Below are 17,181 nucleotides of genomic sequence, written 5' to 3' on the forward strand. Positions count from 1 at the left end.
CGTAAATGCGCTACCCTCCTTGAGATATAATTTCTAAGATCTCAGTATAGTTACAACGGCTGCCCTACCCTTCAAACCGAAACGTATTACTGCTTCGCGGCAAAAATAGGCAGGGCGGTGGTACCTACCCGCGCGGACTCACAAGAGGTCCTACCACCAGTAAAAAGTGTGCATAGTTTTTTGTGGGGTATTTTTCGGCCTCTAGAATATATTTCTTATATGTACCATTAAAGTCTTACTCTCAAAAGCGTTCCCCTTTAATTATAAATGTGACGGAACAAGGTTATTTGATTTTTTTATTTTTATTTTTATTGCTTAGATGTGTGGACGGCCTCACAGCCCACCTGGTGTTAAGTGGTTACTGGAGCCCATAGACATCTACAACGTAAATGCGCCACACACCTTGAGATATAGTTCTAAGGTCACAGTATAGTCACAACGGCTGCCCCACCCTTCAAACCGAAACGCATTACTGCTTCACGGCAGAAATAGGCGGGGCGGTGGTACCTACCCGTGCGGACTCACAAGCGGTCCTAACACCAGTAATTACGCAAATTATAATTTTGCGGGTTTGATTTTTATTGCACGATGTTATTCCTTCACCGTGGAAGTCAATCGTGAACATTTGCTGAGTACGTATTTCATTAGAAAAATTGGTACCCGCCAGCGGGATTCGAACACCGGTGCATCGCTCGACACAAATGCACCGGACGTTTTATCCTTTAGGCCACGACGACTCAAATAACTATTCTTTTAAATAACTATCCGATTTTGTAATTGATTGATACAATTGATGATACAATATTGAGATATATACACAAGCACTAGTGCAAGTAAATATTTGTCGTAAAAACGTGATGATTTTTAAATTTGAATTTTAATGGATTTAAGAGGTGAGTAGGTTACGATGATATATTATTATGTAGACACTCTGAAGAGGCTTGGCTCTGCCCCTGGCATTGCTGACGTCCATGGGCGACAGTAACCACTCACCATTAAGTGGGCCGTACGCTCGTCTACGTAGAAGAGCCATAATTTTTATTTTCAAAGATTTGTTTACCAATTTAAAAAAAATGTAAATCCAAAATCATGGTGGTGGTGGTGGTAATAAGATTGATGTAGTCCCGTCACAATATACTATAGGACCATCCATCAGAGCAATTACACCCCTACTAACTCTATTTCTACTGTCTACCACAAAAGTCTTATACCTTCTTTGACCACCATTTATACAGGATTATTGAGAGGTAACTATAGCAAATATACGATGATTACTTTTTCAATGTTTTCGATTTAGATAATTAAATTAATTCATGAATTTGATTGCTTTGTGTTATTCATAAAAAATAACAGAAAGATTGGCTTAGGTAGATTCGAAAATTATTTAAGACTAGCTGACCCGGCAGACTTCGTAGTGCCTCAATCGATAAACAAAATACCTAAGCTTTTGGGGGACACATTAAAGGAAAAACAAATTTGTTATTTTCAATTTAATTCCCAGCATTTTCATATTTATCTACCTTTTAAACCTTCTCTGGACTTCCACAAATAATTCAAGACCAAAATTAGCCAAATCGGTTCAGCCGCTCTGGAGATTTAGCGAGACTAACGAACCGCAATTCATTTTTATATAATATATAGAAGAAGATTTATTTAAGCTGCGATATAACAATAAATTAGATTTATATATTTCTCTATCACTGTCCTTAACACAAAGTCCAAAGCCTCGTGTTGTCCTCTGATTGAGGTCTTCGTGGGATATCCTAAGCCTCATCGTTCATTCATATCGAGCGGTTGCTGCAGTGGAATCTGGGTGCAGAGTGGTTGGAGTGCCTAGCGAGAACAAACCCGGTAACATTCTTAATCAGCAAAATAGGTACCTCTGCATTTCATACTTTTTCAAACCGGGTAAGAGGCAGCGTCCAATCCGCCCCATAGAGCAGATCTCTTTTTATTGCTTCTGTAATCAGAAGAGCATTCAGCCCACCTGATGATAAGTGGTTACTGAATGGACGTCAGCACTACCAGAGGCACAGCCAAGCCGCTCCAGTGTCTATATATTATAACTAGTCAGATCATAAGTATTGTCACACAGTAAAAACTTTTCTTTTAGAATGCTGGCCACAAAAAAGTTTATTGAATTCGAATTTCGAATTGTTCATGAAAATAAAAATGTATACTTTTAGAATTTTACTCATTTTTAAATATGGAGTGGACGCTTAAAGAAGACCGTGTTGCAGTTATTGCGTTGCATCGTTGCGGTCACGCGCCAATTCAAATTTTTAATATACTGAAAAATCTGAATATAACCAGAAGATTCGTTTATCGTACCAACAAACGATACAATGAAGACTCTAGTGTAGATGACAGGTCAAGAAGTGGTCGCCCTCGGTCTGTTAGGACTCCAGCAGTGATAAAAGCTGTGAAGGCGCGAATTCAAAGAAATCCCAAACGTAAGCAGAAACTGTTGGCCCTTCAGATGGGGTTAAGCAGAACCACGGTGAAAAGGGTGTTAAATGAAGACTTAGGGCTTCGGGCATATCGAAGAAAAACAGGACATCGTTTGAATGCTTGTCTAATGGACCTGAGACTGAAGAGATGCCGCGCTTTGTTGAAGCGGTACGCGGGAAAAAAATATCGGGAAATTCTTTTTTCGGATGAAAAAATTTTTACCGTAGAAGAGAGCTACAACAAACAAAATGATAAGGTGTACGCACACAGTAGTGAAGAAGCGAGCAACCGTATTCCGCGTGTCCAACGAGGTCATTTTCCATCCTCGCTCATGGTATGGTTGGGAGTTTCTTATTGGGGCTTAACAGAGGTACATTTTTGTGAGAAAGGTGTAAAAACGAATGCAGTTGTGTATCAAAATACAGTCCTGACGAACCTTTTGGAACCTGTTTCTCATACCATGTTCAATAACAGGCACTGGGTATTCCAACAAGATTCGGCGCCAGCTCATAGAGCGAAGAGCACATAAGACTGGCTGGCGGCGCGTGAAATCGACTTCATCCGGCACGAAGACTGGCCCTCCTCCAGTCCAGATTTGAATCCGTTAGATTACAAGATATGGCAACACTTGGAGGAAAAGGCGTGCTCAAAGCCTCATCCCAATTTGGAGTCACTCAAGACATCCTTGATTAAGGCAGCCGCCGATATTGACATGGACCTCGTTCGTGCTGCGATAGACGACTGGCCGCGCAGATTGAAGACCTGTATTCAAAATCACGGAGGTCATTTTGAATAAACTTTAGTGTCATAAGAATCTATGTTTTGTTAAGTTCATTTTGGTATATGAATGGTTACATAATGAATAAACTTGTTTCAATTATTTTACATTAAACATGTGACAGAATTTATGACCTGACTAGGTATATATACTAGCGGCCCGCTCTGGCTCCGCTCGGGTCTTTAACAAAAATTTCAACGATATTTGAAGTTGATTTATTTTTAAAAATAAAAGAACACTTATTGCGGCATAACTATAATAGATGGACATATGCTGTCGCGACACTTTTTGTTAATAATAATGTGTTCTACAAAGTCGTAGTACATTATTTTATTGTATTATCAATAGTTTTCGCAGGGCACGCGATATAAAGAATATTTTAGGTAATTTTTTACACCTTGAGTTGCATTATTGGAGTTTTAGTAAGGATCCCTAATTTTTTTCAAAAAAGATTATAGCCTATGTCACTCTGAAAGAATTTTTCAAATCGGTTCAGTAGTTTCGGAGCCTATTCAATACAAACAAACAAACAAAACTTTTCTCTTTATAATATTAGTATAGAGTATAGATATATATATATATAGAAATAGATATAGAAGTATAGATATCATTGTAGTCTACCAAATTTAAATAAGACAAATGAATCTATCAAAAGATAATAATTATGATGAATAATTTTAAAAATCATTATACATTTAAACGACAAATATTTACTTGCACTAGTGCTTGTGTATATTTCCCAGGACATATCGCTAGGTCCTGTCGAGTCTCGCCGGTTCGACACCGATTTGTTATCCAGTCTGTGTGTGGGAAGCGCAGTGTAAGCTCAAGTTATAGACGGGACACTCGTTTGATGCTTACACGATAATGTTATGGAATCTTTTGAATTTCTCATGACTTATAACTGAAAATATATATAAGACTAGCCGTACTCACCCGCTTCGCTGGGCATTTAAAATTAACATTATTATTTATTGTCATTATTATTAGGGAGTCCAACACTCATATAAATATTAGCCTATCCATTAAGTACATGTATTTTCTACATGGATACCAAGTTTCAAGTCAATCGGATGCATGGTTCAGTATTTATAACGGAACATCCGTAAAAGCCACTATATATTTATATATTAGTAAGTATTAGTATTAGTATAGATAACTAAACTAAAACTAAAACTATACTTTAGATATTGACTTCGACAGCGAATGGAACCTTACGGTATAGTAATCAGACACACTCACCGATTGATCCATATAGTTAGTGTTTTTTTTCGCTGGTAGTCTAAGAGGCTGTTCAAGCTACGCTGTAATTGGCAGGTAGGCTCACAGGGTCAACCAGAGAGAATGGGTTCGTTGCTATCGTTGCCGCTGCTGATACTGCCTGAATCCTGATCACGCAGAAGCCAGTCACCGTAGACGTCTTAGACACGTCCTTACGGATCCATCAGATCCTTTAACCTTTGCATTAGACGCTTTCAACTCTAACGACGTACAACCTAACTGATTCATCAGCCCGCTGAGTTTCTCGCCGAATCTTCTCAGCGGGTCGCGATTCCGATCCGGCTACTATCGGATCGGAATCTCGAATTATCTACTGATAATTCAAGCGATTCAATTCGAAGTAGCAGCTCTTGAGTTGTTAGCTCTCCTTCGGAGGCGCTCGGACAACTGTTAGCTAATCCCACTCCTCCTGGCTGAGCCTTTACTTGCCCACCTGTCCTGGTGAAACTGGAAAGGCCTCCAGGCCACCAGTAATCTTTCAATCATAAAAAAATAATGTACTATTACTGGCCCTAACAAAAGCAATGCTTCGCAGAATGTGCCACCGGATCGAAATCACGACCCACTGAGAAGATCGGGCGAGAAACTCAGTGGTGTAGAAACTTCGTGGATTAAACAATGTAATGTTTAATATTATAAGTATATATATATTTTTTTTGTAGTATCTACATTATGGCTAACTAAAGCAATCGAATAATAAGTAAATACTCATTCTTTACGATACTCTAAGGGTGCTTTGAAAACATGAGGCACTAAGAGAACACGATGCACGTTCTGCAATATTTAATCTATGACAAGACAGAGATGGTTGCAGTTACGAACGTGAACGAAGACTAAAATAGATTGCGCCGCGACCGCGCGCGTACCGCACTCCTGCAAGGATTAAAACGTTTAAGCTTGCATTAAAAAAGATTCGGAAACAACTCTGATGAGCTTACGTGAAGTGAAATTAATTTGTGTTTAACTTAATGAAAGTTTCGCGTGAAAATGTGGTTAAGAAATACGCTAATAATTGCATTCCTGACTGTGTGTCGGGATGTCTCTGGTGAGTTTGATGTTTTTAAGCTTTTGTTTTATCGTAAAGTAAGTTTTTTTTTTGGCTGGAAACGTGCTTGGGATACCTTAAGTGATAATTTGGCCATTGGGTATGTTAAAAGGGTAATTAATATTTTAAGTTATCGTCAGTTCTGATGTGCAATGAGCTTCATGGAAAGATTTGGAGAAATCTTTGGTGTTTTGCTGGTATGAAGTAGTTATATTTTGGCGAAAATAATAATTGCGCTTTTGAATTTCTTTGGGGTTTTCCTTTTTTTAAATTGACATATTATATTTCGGAAGCCCTCTATTAAAGTTTAAAATTGCTTATTCCTTTATAATTTAAGTAGTGCGAGTTATTTTTCAATTATGTTAAATCAAAACGAATTTTTTTTTTTTTTTTTAATTATCATTAAATAAACATTTGTGTTACTGGGAAAAATGATGCGTGTAATTGCGATGTACTTACTCCATCTGAGAATTCACAGTATTATTTACGTTTGTTTCAATGATAACAAAATAATATATTACACGCTGTCGAAAGGAAGTTTGTGCAATAACACTTCGTAATTAATTAACATACACAATATTTTTCTTTTTGCTTAATGAGAAGTTTTTTAACGATGGGAAAACGAACGTGCAGCCCTAGCTGTGTTAAGTGACCGATTAAAACATAAGGTTGAAGCTTCAATTGCGTTTGTATAAATAACTTGTACTGGTGGTAGGACCTCTTGGGAGTCCGCACGGGTAGGTACCACCACCCCGCCTATTTCCGCCGTGAAGCAGTAATGCGTTTCGGTTCGAAGGGTGGGGCAGCCGTTGTGACTATACTGAGACCTTAGAACTATATCTCAAGGTGTGTGGCGCATTTACGTTGTAGATGTCTATGGGCTCCAGTAACCACTTAACACCAGGTGGGCTGTGAGCTCGTCCACACATCTAAGCAATAAAAAAAAAAAATAAAAAAAAAAATCATACACTCCATCCATGTCTTCTTCGGTCGACCTCTTCCCCCTCTACCTTGTACTACCATTTCCATACATCTTCTAGTCACATGCATCTTCTCTCTACGCATCACATGTCCATACCACGCTAACCGTCCGCTCTTTAATTTTTTAATTACCGGGGCTACTTTCACACTTCCTCTGATATACTAATGAATAACGAATATATGTGATGCTACCACCCCGCCTATTTCTGACGCATAGTGGTCATGCGTTCCAATTTGAATGGTGGACACCAGTTTTAATATACACCTGACACTTCTGCATGCTATCTCAAAGTGCCAGGTTGACCTGGTGGGACCCGTGCTTTTCCACCTATCAAAGCAATAAAAAAAACCAATAGCTTAATGATAAGATGTGGTCGGATCGTTTACTGCGAGAGGTGCGCTTGTAACAAGGTAAATTACCTAATTTTTTTAACCGTCTAAACCCGAATAGTATGTTTTAAAAAATTATGCCGAAAATTTGGCATTACTGCTCGACCTCCCAGGTCGGAGACCTAGAGGAGACCCAAAACAAGGGGAAAGATGTAATTCTGGAGGTCAAAAGGGAATGCAATGTTGCTGAAGAGGACATTGAGACGAGAATGTTGTAGACAGAGCGTAATGGAGGAGTAGAATAAGAAAAGCTGACCCCACCAACATGTGGGATAAATACCTAGAAAGAGTATGTTTTAAGAAGTCTTCACTTTAAAAACACAAAGATGACTGTCTTAACTTTCAAACCGAAGTGCATTACTGATTCAGAGACAAAATAGGCAAGGTACCGTGTGAGCTCACAAAACGAGGTGATGCAGTTTGCATTGAGATTTTGGTACGAAATTTTGCTACGTAACATCCTGAGCCGATGTTAAAATGATGATTTGCTAATAACTATGTGACTATATTTCAGTTGTAAATTTCTAAGGATTTTTTGTGATTTGAAATATAGTCTTTAGAGCGGATTGAAGAAAGTCATTTCATCTAATTTTGCCACTTCAACAATACACATAATATGAGTTAAATAAAAAAAAAACATAACATCTGCTCGAAATGAGCCCACTGACCTGATTCTCTCACGATTTAGGCCAAATTATATTAAAATAATATTCATTGGAATTAGAGTTGGGACTGTATAGCCGAATGCCGAATCTATAATAATTCGAAATTTATTTAAGATTTTTTTATTTCGGTTTCTTCGAGAATGCGAAGTTAAGTTTCTTTAGTATTTATTATACTAGCGTAATGGCATTTACTGATGGTAAGCCCAAAACCATTCTAGATTTGCCCTGAAGCAATAATGCATTTCAGTTTGGTTCGGACAACCGATAGTTATACGAGATTGAATCTCATGTTTTAGGTGGCGGCATTGACATAGTATTGTTTTTAGCGAATTGAGTTTGTCACCGGATCTGCTGAGTGGGTCGCGATTCCGATCCGGTGGTAGATTCGGCGAAGCACTGCTCTTGCTAGGGATAGTGTTAGCAAGTTCTCTCAAGTTGAGCCCGTGAGCTCGCCTACCCGTCCGGGCGTAGCTGAAATAGACGCCTAAGCTACCGGCGACTATGTAGGGAGAAAAATGTCTTTGGCTCAAGTAGCCAATTTGCCCAAGGAGAAAAGAAAATTCACCAAATTTATTATCATATCGACGCTTGAAAGGCAAACGTGACTAAGCGACAATGACTGCTTTGTACATAAATGATAGGCAATAACCATATTTGATGCGCAAAAAAAATATATTTCTAGGTCTATTAAAATCATTTCAATCCTACAGCTAGATTTGTTAAAATATTTTTTTTTTTCAGATATTTCAACTTTAAATTAGTCTACTGTAAAGTTCACGCATTGTCGCTTAGTCACGTTTGCCTTTCAAGCGTCGATATATTGACTATCAGAATTGGCCCGTTAGAGAGTTTAATAATACTCTAAGGCTTACAGATATATATGAATAGAACATTTAGAATTTATATTGATTCTTCAACGCGTGCCAATCTTCACTAATGGAATTAGCGAAAAATAACACTGTCGCTACCTACCGATTAATCGGATAGCCGAATCGATTTTAATTAATTTTGCCGGAGCATTAACCTCGAGCCAACATTACAGAAACGTGTGCAAATATGATATTTAATCGAGATAATTCTTTATGGGCATCAGTCGGCCAAAAACCGAATACTAATTCAAGGAAATTCGGCAACAAAATAAAATAATGCCGAAAGCAAACAGCTGGCGCATCACTACGAGTCTTTAACCACATGCCATAATAATAAACACTGTTCTCATAGATTGAGTCATTAAATCTATTTTAATTATGGGTTGCCAGCTCTTGAGAGGGTGATAATGCAGCACATGCCGTCCCTACGGCTAAATCAATTTTGAGTGGATTCTTAAGGTGTGGTATCTGTGTTCAAATTAATTGGTTTTCCGATAAAAAAAATTGGAATTTAAATCTGGTCGTTAATTTTATGAATATTGCTTATATTATTATTTTACTTAATGGATTAGGCTATATGTGTACGCTTACGTATACTTGTACTTTTCATTTTTAACGTCAGGTAGCGGCTTAGCTCCGCCCCTGGCAATGCTGATGTCCATGGGCGACAGTAATCACTCACCGTCAGGTGGGCCATATGCTCGTCTACCTATTATTTTTTTATTGCCCTTCTAGTCAGACGAGCATACGGCCCACCAGATGGTGAGTGGTTACTGTCGCCCATGGACTTCAGTAATGCCAGGGGCAGAGCCAAGCCGCTACCTACCTAGAAGAAGGGCAATAAAAAAAAACTTACCATATCCCGTAAGGTTGAGACTTCTTCAGTATTATAAATAATTGTAAATTGTAATGTATATGAAATCTTTTAGTAATTGAACCAGAAGGTCATTTGAACCAGAACTTGCGAATCATTTGGAGAGGCGTGATTTTGTACAACTGAAATCGAAGATGATGAATAATAATAATTTGTTTAACGGAAACAATTTCATTGAGTGCCTTGTGTTGAGGAATTAATTGATATCTTTTCGACACAATATACAATACTGTTCCTTTTGTTACTCGTGATGTTCTACTGGGAACATTACAAGCCGATATTACATCATGTTTTCGCGTGAAATTTAGAACAAACTACGCGTATAGATAAGGATTTTGTATTACAATGTAAATATAACAGAATTTGAGTCTTGATGTTCGTACATCACGTACATTTATAATTAATTATGTTTTTTTTTCCGATCCAAAGTAGGTGTTAACGCCTGATTGGTAACCGAATGGTAACTTAATCCATGGACATGGTCATTGGCACGACCAAAACGTGAGGAGTCCTTCGAAACTTAGTTTAAGGTTATGTCAGCCTTCGGGGTTCAGTTATGGAAGATTATTAGTGAACCCCGATTATGAGGAGCAGGATAAGAACGTGTTATGAACTTCTTCGGACACATCATGCGGTCTCCTAGACGTGAATTAGAGAAGCTCATTATTTCGGGTCGCATACTAAGCGCGCCGTGGACAGAACACTAGCTAGATGGTCAGATCTGGTTAACAAAGCGGTTCGTCGTAGTCTATACCATGCGATCCATGCCACCTATTAGAGAAGCTGATAATTCTGGGTCGCACAGCAAGGTAAGCGCGCCGTGGGCAGCACACCAGCTAGATGGTCAGATCTGGTTAACAAAGCGGTTCGTTGTAGTCTATACCATGCGATCCATGCCACCTATAACTGAACACTATGGAGGAAAGTCACATGTGGTCGCGATCCTCAGCAGTGAGGGAACGATGAACAAAAATGGAGGATATCTCATTCCTTATCCTTCATTATTCCACAGTGGATAAATTGGCCTTATAACGTGGCAAAAATAGGGTTTTGATAATCACTATCCCTGAACCGGGTGTTAGGGATGAACTGATCTACCCAAATAGCTAAAGTTCCGATATTAAAATTAGTTGAAATAAAGATGGCTGGAGTGACAAATCAAGACCGAAATTTTTATTAGATAGATTTTATATAAATTTCTTTCTCTTATCACGACGTCACAAATTTTATCAGTCGATTTCCTTTTTTTTTTAAATTACTTCTTTTTTTCCCTAGCGCTTTCCTGCTCTAGTGCCAGAGTCCGATTACGTAATTAAACTCCTCCATTTTCCCGGTCTTCGGAATCCTTCTGGGTGAGGATGATTTCTTTGATGATGACATCAAATCCTTCAACATATTTTTATAATAAACATTTAATATAATTGATGCCTTAAAATTGACGCTACCGAAAAATAAAATACACCCATTATACGCCCATGTAAAATGCATTCGATACGAAAAGATATTTGAGATGATACCGTTATTCCGTCCCAGTCTGTAATCTATAATCGAACGATCAATATTTAAGTAGACATTCAGAGCACGACGTTTGCGTCAGGCTAAGACAGAATTGAATTATTTTGATTAATAAACGAGTCGTCAAAAATGTCTTGCAATATGCAATACAATTTTGTTGGTTAATATTTAAAATTCCTTGTTTTCAAGAGCGCTATTATAGACATTAAAATGCGCATTTTGAAGTTTCGTAATGAAGTTCATAGTAAAACGTTAAGCTTAAAATTAAAATGTGTAAAACTTGGTTCCGCCGAAATAATTCTGAAATCTTTCTGCGGTGAAGCAGTAATGCGTTTCGGTTTGAAAGGTGGGGCCACGGTTGTACTGTAAAAACGAGGACCTTAGAACTCATAACTCGAGGTAGGTGATGGCATTTAGGTTGTAGATGTCTATGGGCTCCGATAACCACTTAACATCAGGTGGGCCGTGAGCTCGTCAATTCACTAAAGCAATAAATAAAACTAACCGTTCATACAATGTGCAAACAACAACTCCCCATCTTCTTGAAGATTCTTCTCGGCGGCAAAACTTGCGACTCTACGGTATATTTGCAATGACCTATGACGGCCTATTCAAAAAAAAATTGTTTAAAAGAACAAACAAAATACGCTTTTATAGAAAATCCAACTAAAAAATATAAAATCTATTTTATTTAAAACTATTATTTATTTTTAATTTTTTAGTTGTATTTCAATTTTTCCAAATATTTTTTTTTTAATATTTTTTTAATATTGAATTGTTATCGGTCCTCAATAAGTATACCAAATTTTTAGTTAATCTCACGTTTTGAAGGGGGTCAAAATCATGTTCAAAGATTCCGTTACAAACATACATACGTCTGAAGCTAATAAAAGCGCATTAAAAAAGATGGTCTTGAATTCTTGTAATCAAGGAATTATATTAATCTCTTCACTTTTATTAATTACGAATATAATTAGAAATAAGTAATAGATTAGACATAAGACTATCTAAGAATGTTATTTTAATACCAACTGCAATCACCCTTACCGAAATACTGTCTTAAACAAGAATTTCTTCATTTACGCATGGTCACTGAAGTATGGGCGTTCAACGTGCTTAAGGGCGACAAATATAGAAAACCTCTAAAGCTATTATAACTTGTTCTTAACATGTGTCTTTTTATGCTGGGCGTTTTATAACAAATATTACGTATTTAAAGAACCGCTTCTTGCATTTATTTTAAGGAAAACACGGATCATAATTCATTGGATCACGTGCTGTGAGTTATTTGTGATATCGCTGTTATAAATATACTTACATGTTAATTAAGATACAAATAATTTATTTTTAGTTTTCTAACATGAAAGCTCTCTTCTGTATTTTAATACGCTTTTATTAGCTTCAGACGTATGTATGTTTGTAACGGAATCTTTGAACACGATTTTGACCCCCTTTGAAACGTCGGATTAACTCGAAATTTGGTGTACTTATTAAGGACCTATGACAATTCAAGATAAAAAAAAATGCAAAAAAAAAATTTTTAAAAATAGAAATTCAACTAAAAAAATGAAAAATAAATAGTAGTTTAAAAAAAACAAAAAAATGCGCTTTTATAGAAAATCCAACTAAAAAATAGAAAATAAATTTTAATAAATTTGAATTTAAAATAGTGTAAGAAAAAATGATTTTATTGTAAAAGAAGCGTGGGGTGCATGGTATCAGTAGTTATAAATATTTTATGAACAGATATGAGTAGAAGGGTTATTTTGATAATATCCTGAAAAGCACCCCAAAGCATTATTTATAGACATGACAGTGCTCACGTAAAACCTTCTCTGTTCTCAGGTGACATAGGCGACGATATGACAGAAGCCATCCAGCTATGCTGCAACGCGGGGACTGCTGATGCACGGAACCAAACCACGCCAGACTGTTCGGCTGAGCACCCCCTACCATCGAAGGTGCCGGCAGCCTTCAACACACTCTGCATCATAGCCAGATCTCAATGCTGTAAAGAGTATACTCAGTAAGTACTAAATCTAACGGCGATGTCTTCAAACGAGGCTTGAAGAGTCTTTAGTGACAGTCAGAGTCTCTGTCCTTAACATTGCTGTCCAATTTCTGACCGTCAAAGTGTCAGCGAGCGACCTCTGCCATGATACCAAATCTCTTTCAAATCCAGCCGTCTGCTAAGCAAGAGCCACATTAAGATAGGAAATATTAAGGCAATACTAGTATTCAGTCTTTAAATTTGTCATATAAGGGTAAAATAAAATTGATTCGTTTGCTGTAACCGTTGTAACTATACTTGAGACCTTAGAACTTATATCTCAAGGTGGGTGGCGCATTTACGTTGTGGATGTCTATGCGCTCCAGTAACCACTTAACTCCAGGTGGGCTGTGAGCTCGTCCAGCCATCTAAGTAATAAATAAAAAAAGCTGGATTTGAAAGAGAATTGGTGTCATGGCGGACGTCAGTTTGCTGACACTTTGACGTTCAGAAATTGATTTATTGCTGATTCCATCAGCGACGGTCACATACAGAAATACCCCTACCGGTTTTAGGACGCATTTTAGGTCCACACGAGTGACCCATTTTCGACTGGTGGACTGGACTGCCATTTAACAATCTTGCCGTTCACCTCTCAGTCTGTTCCATAGTCCGTAATAAGCCAACCTGATTCCATAATCACCTTGATGGAGTGAAGTCACCATTGTATTTAATAATGGGCATTCGGTCCTTCAATCAGGAATGTTTACGACATTCTCGCCTTATCTACCGTAAAACAAAGATAAATAAATATATATTTACTAACGATCACGCCACGTTAACTGGTCCCGTGCTAAGTTCGTAAAGACATTGTGTTACAGGTACCAGATAACGGAAATAAATACAAGATTTTTATTATACACACACATATATATAATAATAATATACATCCATAACCCTGGAAAAGACCTTTTATATTTATCATACAAATATCTTCCCTTGGCGGGATTCGAACCCGCGACCCCCTCGTGTAGTGACCATGTCTCTTACCACTACACCAGACGGCCGTTAAAGAGCCGTTAACAAAGAAGCAATAGAACCATCAGAACCACTAAGCGTTGAAGACAAGCAGACGGCCGGCATTAAAATTATAACCCAAACTATATCAAAACGACTTGTGCCAAATCGGTCAAACAAAGAAAAGAAACAAGATACCAATTGTTATTGGAATCATGTTTTTTCCCTCAAAACCCCTCTGTTCTTCATTGATAAAACATTTTTCAGGAAGAAGCGAGACTGCGAAAACGGTATCGACATTGGAATTAGTACGAAGCGCTGTGACTCTACATCTGGTTCCACTAAGGTTTGTGATGAGTCAAGTATATAAAATGATTTAGCACATATCTATCATGAAATTATAGTTTGATATATAGTTTGATATATTGTATAGTTAGTCATGATGAATGAGTATATCAGAGGAAGTGTGAAAGTAGCCCCGGTAAGCAACAAATGAAAGAGTGGACGGTTAGCGTGGTATGGACATGTTATGCGTAGAGAGAAGATGCATGTGACTAGGATATGTATGGAAATGGTAGTGCAAGATAGAGAGGGAAAAGGTCGACCGAAGAAGACATGGATAGAGTGTGTAAATGACGATATGAGAGAGAGAGGAGTGAGTGTTGAGATGACGGCTGATAGAAGAGAATGGAAGAGAAAAATTAGCTGTGCCTACCCCACCTAGTGGGATAAGGCGGAGAAAAAGAACTAGTATCACGAAATTATAGTTTAATGTCCCACACTTCAAATGCGGCATGGGCTAGCTGTTGGTGCGATATCACATTGGGCTCTACAATTTTTTGGACTAATAGGTGGACGTGCTCTACTGGTATTGAGTCCTTACGAATAGCTCATAGACATAATTGTGTGCGTGCCATGGATAATGGTAATACCTGCCCGTACGGATTGATGATACGACCGGTAATTACGCAAACATTTCTTTGCTAATCCCGATTTAACATGATGAGGTTTGATTACTGTTTTGTATATACATAGTTACATACACACATCGTGGAAAGTCTTGGTGATAAGGTGAAGAATGTATTTTTTAGAACAATTGGTATCTGCCTACGAGATACGAGCCAAGTTATAGTTCAAGGTGTCTTTAGCCCATGTGCAAAATTTACCATAGGGCCCTCTTGTAAGCGTCGAAATAGAACAGATACAAAAGAGATTCATAAAAAGTGCTGAAGGTGGTACCCTTAAGTATCACTCTGCCAAAAGTAGAACCGCTTCTGAGTGGAGTAGTATTACTCGGTAGAGATACCCCAGGCATACCTTTTAGGATACAATTCCAAACAACCGTACCAGAGAGGTTGTCTTAAAAAAATATCCGGTATAATTAGGTGTTCCAACGTAAGAATAGCCGGAATACCGTATAGCAACAGATTTGTATGTACACAGCAATGTAAGCACGTCTTAGATACATGATAACAGCACATGTCTAGTGATAACAGATGCCTAATTACCTACATACCGCGTTACAGATGTGGTTCAAGTCTTTCCACGGTTGCGGAATTATTTGTTAAACAACACCTATTGATTGGTATATTCAAGGTAGATTCACTTTTAGCCGCGTTTGAGAGCAGTTTTTGTTTGATTTCCGTGTTTACCTTACACTTTCGATTTCCGCCTTAAAAGCTCGTTTGGTTGGGTAAGACTATTCTAACATTCCGGTAGCCAGATGGACTTTTATTTATCTGTGAGCCATCAACTTTGAGATATAGTGTCGAAGTCTCAGTTGTATTTTAGACGGCTGTTTCATCCTTTCCAAGTTCACAATATTATTTAATTAATTAATTGGCAGTTTTTAAAAATCAGCAAACAAGATAATGGTATTTAGATTAGAAATATTCAAATTTCTAACACAACGTTCATAAATATTTAATGATGATAATGCTTACAATTACAAACCGTAGAAGCATTATAATCTCACAAATTTAGTACATTGTATATATATTTTATTGCTTAGATGGCTGGAGGAGCTCACAGCCCAGCTGGTGTTAAGTGGTTACTGGAGTCCATAGACTACAACGTAAATGCGTCACCCACCTTGAGATATAAGTTCTAAGGTCTCAGTATAGTTACAACGGCTACCCCACAAGATAACCTACCATCAGTAATTATGCAAATTATAATTTTACCGGTTTGATTTTTATTACACGATGTTATTACTTCACCGTGGAAATCAACCGTGAACATTTGTTGAGTACGTATTTCATTAGAAAAAATTGTACCCGGCTGCGGGATTCGAACACCGGTGCATCGCTAGATACGAATGCACCAAACGTCTTATCCTTTACGCCACGACGACTTCTAAAGTATGGTAAACGTTAATATAAGTTAATAAGTCATCGGGGTTGACCCCCGCGATTCAATAGCGAATAGAGACTTCATGATTGTGGTCCATATGAGCTTCGGTGACCACTTAACTATTTGGACTTTCATCTCTAAATCACTTGATTACGTCAGATGAAAGAAGTCAGTGTGTTTAGTGCGAGTTTTTTAACATTCTCGATAGCGTAAAAGTTAACTGTTTTTTTTTTTATTGTTTAGATGGGTGGACGAGCTCACAGCCCACCTGGTGTTAAGTGGTTACTGGAGCCCATAGACATCTACAACGTAAACGCGCCACCCACCTCGAGATATAAGTTCTAATGTCTCAGTATAGTTACAACGGCTACCCCACCCTTCGAATCGAAACGCATTACTGCTTCACGGCGGAAATGGGCGGGGTGGTGGTACCTACCCGTGCGGACTCCCAAGAGGTCCTACCACCAGTGATTACGCAAATTATAATTTTGCGGGTTTGATTTTTATTACGCGATGTTATTCCTTCACCAGCAGTTGCAACAGCAGTTGAAACAGCGCCCCTAGCGGCAAACATAGGCAAACGTCCCAACTCCATACAAATTTGATTTAACTTTTACGCTATTGAGAACGCTAAAAAGCTCGCACTAAGCACACTGCAGATCTTAAGGTTATTGGAGAAATCCAAAAATGAGCGACACCGAAGTTTTAGGCTTCAATTTCACTCAAATTCAAATTCAAATTCAAAATCATTTATTTCAACTTGGATGTCATCAAAAACACACTTGTTGAATGTCAAAATGTAAAAGAAAATGTTAACTCTACCACCGGTTCCAAAAAAAGCCACAGTCCTGAGAAGAAACGGCGAAACAAACTCAGCGGGCTTTTTTTTTTACGAAAAAACAAGTCAAAAAAATACAATTCAAGTAAATAATAATAAGAATGAAAAATGAAAAATGAAAAGGCCAGGAGCGAA

At 37.8% G+C, this 17,181-nt stretch overlaps 1 protein-coding gene across 1 annotated transcript in view; it reads left to right on the forward strand.

Annotated features, from left to right (window-relative positions):
- The first annotated feature begins 5,330 nt into the window (after positions 1-5,330).
- The window catches only part of LOC101745856 (fibrillin-1), a 40,011-nt gene continuing 28,160 nt past the window's right edge, over positions 5,331-17,181 (forward strand). The window contains exons 1-3 of the mRNA XM_038020917.2: positions 5,331-5,555; positions 12,695-12,875; positions 14,124-14,202. Of these exons, the coding sequence (XP_037876845.1) occupies positions 5,498-5,555; positions 12,695-12,875; positions 14,124-14,202 (318 nt within the window). The 5' untranslated portion in view covers positions 5,331-5,497. The remainder of the gene's footprint in view (positions 5,556-12,694; positions 12,876-14,123; positions 14,203-17,181) is intronic.

This window comes from Bombyx mori, chromosome 27, assembly GCF_030269925.1.
Source record: "Bombyx mori chromosome 27, ASM3026992v2".
Classification (NCBI taxonomy): Eukaryota; Metazoa; Arthropoda; class Insecta; order Lepidoptera; family Bombycidae; genus Bombyx; species Bombyx mori.